Genomic DNA, 8886 nt, shown 5'->3' with positions numbered 1-8886 from the left:
AGCCAACACTGAATGCAAAGTAGATGTATTCTCACGCTGTTGCCTTTTACTCAAAGATCTTCATCAGCAAGAGCCCAGAGAAGGTCAGCAGGAGGAAACTTGTAGTAGGTTGAGACCCCCTAGAAATCTCCGGATTACACTCAACCTTTTCAACCTCGCCCAGCAAAAGGGGGATTTTCTCCTGTTTTAGCGAAGCACATAAGGATTTAGTGGTGCAGCCCTTGATGACAAGGTCCTCAAAGTTTCCATCTACACCTGGGACAGAAGATGGATGGTTAGTGGAACCAACTATGCCAGTAAACTGCTCTCCGTCTAATCTGTATGACATGAAATCAGACCTTGCCACAAAGCAAGTCATTTTGTATGGTGGAAACATTACTTCTTTGTTACACATCCTAGCTACACATTGGTCAGGCATGTATGTATATGCGCCACCAAGTCTCTTGTCAACTTATGGTGACCCCATGAATTTCACAGGGTTTCATAGCAAAGGATATTCAGAGTTAGTTTGCCAATGCCTGCCTCTGAAATATAGCCTTCAGTACCTGTATTCCTTGGAGATATCCCATTCAAGAACTAACCAGGCCTCACCCTGCTTAGTTTCCAAGATGAGTGGGATGGAGTACCTTCAAGGTGTTTAGGCCTTCATCAGGTACTGTTGCTGTTACTCTTGAGCTATCGTTTACCAGTGTTTATATGTCTAAATATATAAATGTATATTAGTATATGTACAAACATACAAATTTACAAATAACCAGAACCCCTCAAATTTCAAAGTGCCCATATCAGTAAAACAAATATACACACACAAATGTGCACACACAGAGAGTGTACTTACATCTGCAGAAATCACATAACATTTGTATCCACTAAGGGGCTGCTGTTATGTTACTCTACAGGAAAGCCAGCAAGTTGACAGATGTTCAACAGGGCCTATTTGTACCCACTGCAATGTCTATCAGTCCCAATGTGCATTGGGACACTGGCTTGAGTGTGCCGATGTTCATTGATAGAGTTCAGTGTGCACTGGGACAGTCTTGCCAGTGTCCCGTTATGCGTCTTCGCAGTTCACCAACAGGGTTTTTTGGTGCAGCTGCTTTATACCTAAGTATATGTAACATTGCATCATGTATACTGTGGATCAAGGATTCCAGTCTCTACTTTTAACATGCTTGTTAGATTTCAAGAGAAAGAGCATTCTGACCACATAAAATGCCCTGAATGACTGCTGAGGAGACCTCAAGAGCACTACCAGAAAGACCTCTCCAGATGACTTCAACGAATGAATTGATCTACAGTAGAGAAGGTGTTTTATCAGATAAACAGGTCTCACATTATAAACTAATACCAGATTCTTAAATCTTTGCTGTTGTTGTGTGCCTTCAAGTCATTCCCGACTTGTGGCCATGCCCTATCTTGGGGGGTTTTCAGGCAAGCTTTGTTCATAACAGGTTTGCTATTACCTTCCCCTAAGGCTGAGAGTATATGACTTGCCCAAGGTGGTTTCATGGCTAGGAATTAAATCCTGGTCCCCAGAGTCATAGTCCAACAATCAAATCACTACACAGTAGCAAAGATCTTTAAACAGAGGCTAGAAGGCCATCTGTCAGAGGTGAGTTCCCACATCGCAGAGGGTCAGACTGGATGGCTCTTGTGGTCTCTTTCAACTCTATGAGTCTATGAAATAGGTAGCTAGTGAAATTCTTTGGTGTGCTGCCTGGATGAAACAGTCTGCACTGGCCTCAAGTGCAGCCCCCAGAAAGAGCACATTGTAGCAGCCCAGCCTTGAGGTTATGAACAGCTAGACCACTATTATCAAGTTACCTCTGTCCATGAATGGCTGCAACTGGCATATCAGCTGAAGTTGATAAAAGGCGCTAGAAGCCACTGAAGGTACCTGAGCCTTCAGTGGCAGAGATGTAACAAATGGAAACAATCCCCCACAAAATGAGGAAGAGTTTAATAGGATACTCACTCAATTTCCGCATGCTTGTCACATCAATGCAGTGGGTATCATTTCCGGTACACTTCACTGTCTCTGCCTTGCATGTTTTTGCCAAAGCAAAGCAGGCAGGACACTCCTTCTCATTGGGTCTTGCATTTACTGGTAATTCTGACAGAAGAAAAAAAGAAGAAAGGGTTGTTCATTGCACACAGGGGCTGGGATGGCATTCTAGGTAATGCAAAAACAGAAATGCACTGGGACCTCCACAGTCACTTAGGTTAGGGGTGCAGGATCCCTGTGAAAGTGGGGAAACTGCAAATAAAAAAAATCACTATTCCTTTTTAACCTGAGAGAATTCCTTTCTAGGAACCTTGTGATCCTCCAGCACAACCCTATGTTCAAGATCCAGCAGGAGTAGATTTTATGGCCTTCATCTGCCAGAGAACCTACAAATGCCTAGGGAAGTGTTGACCATAGAGTCGCACTAGAATAATCCAATCCACAAAAGTCAAAGTTGCAAACATGGAGAGCCAACTGTATTGCTAAATATGTTCCAAGCATAGATGATGTGTAAAAGGAGATAAAAGAAAAAACTATAGAGGAAACATGCATCCTACATTGGGCATTTTAGAATCGTAGAGTTGGAAGAGACCACAAGTGTCATCCAGTCTAACCCCATTCTGCCATGCAGAAACTCACAATCAAAGCATCTCCGACAGATGGCCATCCAGCCTCTGTTTAAAGACCTCCAAAGAAGGAGACTCCCCCACTTTTCAATGGAGTGTGTTTCACTGCCGAACAGCTCTTACTGTCAGGAAATTCTTCCTAATGTTTAAGTGGAATCTCTTTTCCTGCAGTTTGCATCATTTGTTCCATGTTCTAGTCTCTGGAGCAGCAGAAAACAAGCTTGCTCCCTCCTCAATATGACATCCCTTCAAATATTTAAACAAGGCTATCACATCACTTCTTAACCTTCTTTTCTCCAGGCTAAACGTACCCAGCTCCCTCTCCTCATAGGGCATGGTTTCCAGACCCTTCACCATTTTGGTGGCCCTACTCTGGACACACTCCATTTTTTTTTGTGAGAAGGCAAAGAAGGTGGTAATTCTGCCTTTTCTCTGTCCCCTGTTAGCATTTTGCCATCTTAGTGGAACTACCATTTCCTTCTTCTTTTTGTTGCGAACATGCCCCAAAGGGCCTTTTTTATTGTTCTTAACCTCTCTAGCAAGGCTGAGCTCATTCTGCACTTTAGCTTTTCTGACTTTACCCCTACATATGCTCACTATTTGTTTGAATTTGGTTATTTTCCCCTTTTTCCATTATGCATGCCCCATTTAAAACTTAGCTCCATTGAAAGTTCTTTAGTCATCCATCCTGGTTTCTTGAGACACCTCCCATTTTTCCTCTTTGCTGGAACAGTTTGAAATTGTGCCTTCTCTATCTCACTCTTGAGAAACTCCCATCCATCCTGAACTCCCTTCATTTATAGTATTCCTGATCACGGGATCACCCCCAGCATTTCCCTAAGGTAACTCAAATCAGCTCTCTTAAAGTCTAGAACTTGTGTCTGACAATGTCTGACTACTCCTTTCCTCTGTATATTGTACACACTGTTTACTGTGTATTGTCCATTGCACATTACATAATAGTATTACATAATAATACCAGTGGTACTGGTAATGTTCTTGGACTATTATAGCCAGTGAAGCAAAGGAAATCCAAAGGAATTGGTGGAGAATACAGAGTCGCCAATGAGCAACCAGAAAGAACACATTTGATCTTATACCTTCTGAGCTACAGATGAGTTGTTTTGGAAGAAAAGGCGGATTAAGATGCTGAAAATAAACTCAGTCCAAATCGATATACCTACTTGCAATAGGCTGTTTGGGACAGATGCCTTTGCAGCACACTATAGAGGACCTGTAGCTTCTTCCCTTCCCCAGAAACAGGTGAACATCATTAACACTGCAGACTTTAGAGTATGCACAGGATTTCTCAATGAAGCGTTCTGTTTTTCCACCTATGAGTGAAAAAGGGGAGAGAAAAGAATTATAGCATAAGTAATGAAACACCCTTCCATAGGACAAGGCTGCTATATTTGAATGGAGGGTTTCTAGTATGTTGTTATGTGCCTTCAAGACAAGTGTAACTTCTCTTCCATAGGTTTTTGTTGGCAAGTATTATTCGGAGGAGGTTTGCCATTGATTTGCTCTTAGGCTGAGAGACAGTTGCTCTCAGACTTGCTCAAGATTATCCCAGTGGATCAGCAACTGGGTTTCCATGGCTGAGTGCATATTTGAACTCTAGTCTCCCAGAGTCCTAGTCTCCCTCAATCTATCAAGGCTGAATATCAGTAACTGATAGTTTCATCAATCCACTGGCAAGTTCCCAAATGAAAATAAACCAAATGGTGGATTATATCGTTTTTGTGGGTTTTTGGGGCTATGTGGCCATGTTCTAGAAGAGTTTCTTCCTGATGTTTTGCCAGCATCTGCGGTTGGCATCTTCAGAGAAGAAGATTCACAGATGCTGGCGAAACGTCAGGAAGAAACTCTCCTAGAACATGGCCACATAGCCCCAAAAACCCACAAAAAAATATGGATGCCGGCCATGAAAAACCTTCGACTTCAAAATGGTGGATTGCTATTGTAACCAAATCCACCCCTGTAAGTAAACTATGGCCCTATACACAGACAGGCCAAAATAAAGCTGCTTCTGGTCACATTGGAGGTATGTCGCTTACATGATGCATGCATACTAAGAGTCCAGAAGTTGCACGAAAGCTGCGCTCTGGTCCTTGGGACTGGATCGTGCCTTTGGCGCAGCTTCGGGACTCGTAGTGCGCATGCATCATGTAAACAGCATACCTCCAAAGTGACCCGAAGCAGCTTTGTTTTGGCCTGTCTGTATGGGACCTATGATTTGTTTCCCATCCACAAAGCACAGTTAAAAGCCAAATCCTGGTTTCTTATTGGTTCAAAACCTCTGGATTGCTTTTAAAATGGCTTGAGTCCCTCTCATCTCTGGCTTGTTTCCCCAGCCGCCCACTCTGAAACAGGAGCTGACAAAAAGGACTGGAAACTCCAAGGTCCAAATGTAGTTTTATTAATACAGTAAAAGGATGTCAATGCTCACACAAAAGAACACAGTCGCACACTGATACAAGAGCTAACAAAGTGAAGGTAGGTTAAATGGGTCAGCAATTAGATGGATGGGGTCATAATTTACCAGGTCAGAGGCAGAATTTGCACTCTGGTGTTTCTAGTTTGTTTGGACCTGGCACAAAAAGATTTAAAGTTCCCCGCTTTTAATGTTACCTATGAGCCCTCCCACTGAAAAAAATAATTTTCCTATCAGAATCAGCTGTGGTGTAATTTAGATAACACTGCAGGATGGCTAATAGTTGTGTGTCTATGTCTGTGTGTGTACCTTCAAGTCACCTATTGACTGACGGAGACCCAATGCATTCGATGGGGTTTTCTTAGGCAAGGAATATCAGAGGTGGTATTGCCAATCCCTTCCTCTGAAATATAGCCTACAGCAGCCGTTCTTCCTTGGTGGTCTCCCATCCAAGTACTAACCATGCCCTGCTTAGCTTCCAAAATCAGATATGATCTGGAGCCTTTAAGGTATTTAGGCCCTTTGGGCATTTATATTTCTCTCCGGAAGGCAAAAGCAAACCTCCTCTGAACAACACTTGACAAGGAAAAAACTGCCGTAATTTGGGAATGAACTGAAGGTACACAACAATACATCATCTCTCTCCCACCCTATCTCTGGGGCGTAGGGTGGGGTGGGGGTCCACCATTTTAATACTGGCAAAAATGCATCAGTTCAGGGTCAAAACCATCTTATTTTAGCCAGCTGATCATCCATCCATGCAGCAATTCTCAAATCACATTGCCTCCACTTTTGGCCAAGCCTCTGACCTCAGCTTCTCACCCACCTAGATTATGCTCAGCAACTGTTATCATGCACATGTCTTTGTTGGGAGGACAAGTCACTGGAGTGCCCTGGCAAGTGATGTTGGGGCTCATCTGGGCCTCGGTGCTGTTCTGAGAGCTCACACAAACTTCACATTGTAAGGAAGCACCTGGGCAAGAAAAAAACACACACACACTGCATGATGGCCAGAATCCTCTCGGTGCTATATGTCATTTGCATTACCATATATACTCAACTATCAGTCAACATCATGTATAAGTCAAGGTCAGGTTTGGGGACAAAAATTGCAGATTTTGATATGACCCGTAGATAAGTCGAGGGTAAAACCTATGGGCGTGTAACAAAGGATCTAAAAGATGAAGCAAAGGTACAACATTTCAGCCAGCATAACTGTGTGCTCATACTAAAGGCAGGATGGATGCATTAAAAGAGAGGTGCCAGTGCTCCCTGGACAGATCATGCTTTTGCCCTTTACCAGGGGATGGCTCATTTTTAAATAAGAGTTAAAGGAGAGTACTTATATGGACCCATGGATAAGTTAACTCATGTTATGTTTTTTTGGGGGGGGGGCAATTTTTGACTAAAATTCCTAGACTTATGAGTATATACAGTAATTGTACTCTCTCCTTCCTCCCACATATTACAAAGGATAGTCACGCACCCCCTTAGCCATTTAGAAGCTAGTTGGGTGTGCCGGATTCGTGAGAATGATCTGGCTGCAGGCAGAAGAGAAGTCATCTCCTTCCTTGCATATCCATTAAAATCACTAGAAGGAATCAGCTGATGTATGGTCTCATATAGACAGGCCAAAATAAAGCTGCTTCAGGTCACTTTGGAGGGATGCTGTTTAAATGGCACACGTATCTTAAGAGGCCAGAAGCTGCGCCGGAGCTGCATTCCAGTCCTTAAGACTGGAGTGTGGCTTTGGCACGGCTTCTGGCTTCTTAGGACGCATGCATCATTTAAACAGCATACCTCCAAAGTGACCTGAAGCAGGTTTATTTTGGCCTGTCTGTATGGGCTCTGCTCTGGCAGCTTTTCAGGAATGGGATATTCCCATTCTTGAAAAGATGCAGAGAAGCCCCAACTGCATACTGCCCAGTGATGGGTGAATGCAAAAAGATCTGCCTTAAGAAAGTTACAACCCAGGTCTATCCCTATAGGGAAGCTAATGCAATAATCTTCTATATGTGAGAGGAGGGTAAAAGGAAAGAAGCTTTAGGAAAGAGACAGAGGAGGGAAGGAGAAGGGAGGGAGATCACTCAGCTTTCGCATATAGATTTAATTGAATGAGTGAAAATTTTAAGGACATTTAAGGGAAGTGTGGCTCTGGTACCACTGCAGAAAAGAGGTGTGTTTGTGTGTAAGAGAGATAGAAAAAGAGAAGCATTTCACTGACAGCAGAGCAACAGACAGGGCTGGATCTCCTCTGATCCCCAACATTTCCTCACCCAAAACATACCCACTGACCACCCAAAATCAGCAGAAAAGCACTACTGAACTTGCGCATTGCAAATCATACATGACAGAAGCCGTGAAGGAGGTTATTAACAGATTTTCCCTATAAGTAAAAAAGATTCACTTTTCATATGGTCTCCAACAGTACAACAACAGAATACTGACAACATTATGCAGGAGGTGGAAGCAGAACGTGCTGTTATCCTGCTATCCTAATGCTTTACTGTCCTCATGCGATAAGCTCCTAAATATTTGACGGAAGACTTAAATCACTATAATGATGGGAATCTGCAGACTGAAGGAAAATTTCACTGAGGGCAGGATTCTCATTGGAGAGGCAATGCACTTATTTTGTCCCTCAAAACTGTGGATGTTGGTATACCCTCCACCTCTTATCAACACCATTCTTGCATCTGATCCCACTAATCCCAATGTAATAATTCTCCACTGAGCTATTTCCTTTTTTCCTCCTTACCTGATTTTAGGAGCACAAAAAACAGTAAGAATCTTAGAAACGCTTGCATGCTGGTAGGAAATCCATAGACCTCCTGGTGAATTTGTTGACTCAACGGCCCTGTAATGACATCCAGGCAAAGCATGCACACCATGTGGCATCAAATGTTCACGTAATAATGTAATAAAATGTACAATCTGCCCTTAGTATCCACTGAGGTTCGGTTGCAGGATGCTCAACCAACCAGCAAGCCAACAAACAGCTTCATTTATATACCGCTTCATACTGAAGTAGCACTATCTAAGTGGTTTACAACTGTAAGCAACCACTCAGTGCTCAAGTCCCATTAAATACAATAGCAGAGTACAATGGTGTCCCTTATATAAAATGGCAAAATCAAGTTTTGTTTTTTTGAAATTTATTTTCAAACCATAGGTGGTTGAATCTGGGAATAAAGAATCTGTGCATAATATGTTTTTTCTAATCTTGTTTAAATGATTTATTGGTTTTGATTTGAAATCATCATCATCATCTTATATCCTGCCTTTCTCCCAATATAGGGACTCAAGGTGGCGAACAGCAAACCTAAAACAATGCAATTTAAAAACAGCACAAAGGCATTAAAATGTACTGATATAAAATTTAAAAAGCAATTAAACAATTTTAAAAGTCAAAACAGTTATGCATTCAAATGTAAAGTGTTTTAAAAAGGCTATACAGACTTTAAAATCTGAATTACACAACATGTAAAGTCCAACCCTTGTCAGTTTGAAAAAGCCTGACAGCACAAGAATGGTTTAATCTGCCACCACTAATAATAATAGTAGTAATAATAATAATAATAATAATAATAATAATAATAATAGATGACAGCAATGGATCGTTCTAACCACAATTTTCTGCAATTGGGGATCAACAAAAAGGACTAAGAATGGGGGAAAGGGGAGAAAAAGTAGACCCCTGACTTCCTGAAGAGGAATTAAAGGAGACCTCAGGAAGCCTATTGCATTCAATATAACTTATCATGTCAGCAATATCTTTAAAAGTGGAGGTAAATATGCAATTTACCTCCTGCTGGGTAGAT

General features: G+C 42.1%; 1 protein-coding gene across 4 annotated transcripts in view; it reads right to left on the bottom strand.

Annotated features, from left to right (window-relative positions):
* Window positions 1-6: 6 nt before the first annotated feature.
* Window positions 7-8886, bottom strand: part of LOC121915273 (phospholipase A2 inhibitor gamma subunit B-like) — an 18032-nt gene continuing 9152 nt past the window's right edge. For 2 of the 4 annotated variants that reach the window (XM_042439337.1, XM_042439338.1), the window contains exons 2-6: window positions 7824-7922; window positions 5892-6038; window positions 3816-3965; window positions 1976-2113; window positions 7-255 (exon numbers count right to left, since the gene is read on the bottom strand). In XM_042439337.1, the coding sequence (XP_042295271.1) occupies window positions 47-255; window positions 1976-2113; window positions 3816-3965; window positions 5892-6038; window positions 7824-7872 (693 nt within the window). In that variant the 5' untranslated portion in view covers window positions 7873-7922 and the 3' untranslated portion in view covers window positions 7-46. Of the gene's footprint in view, window positions 256-1975; window positions 2114-3815; window positions 3966-5891; window positions 6039-7823; window positions 7923-8839 lie in introns of all 4 variants that reach the window. The other 2 variants (XM_042439335.1, XM_042439336.1) reach the window with 2 other exon arrangements.

Source organism: Sceloporus undulatus, chromosome 9, assembly GCF_019175285.1.
Source record: "Sceloporus undulatus isolate JIND9_A2432 ecotype Alabama chromosome 9, SceUnd_v1.1, whole genome shotgun sequence".
Taxonomy (NCBI): domain Eukaryota; kingdom Metazoa; phylum Chordata; class Lepidosauria; order Squamata; family Phrynosomatidae; genus Sceloporus; species Sceloporus undulatus.
Note: the sequence above shows the minus strand (reverse complement) of the source record. Positions and strands in the feature narration are given on the sequence as shown.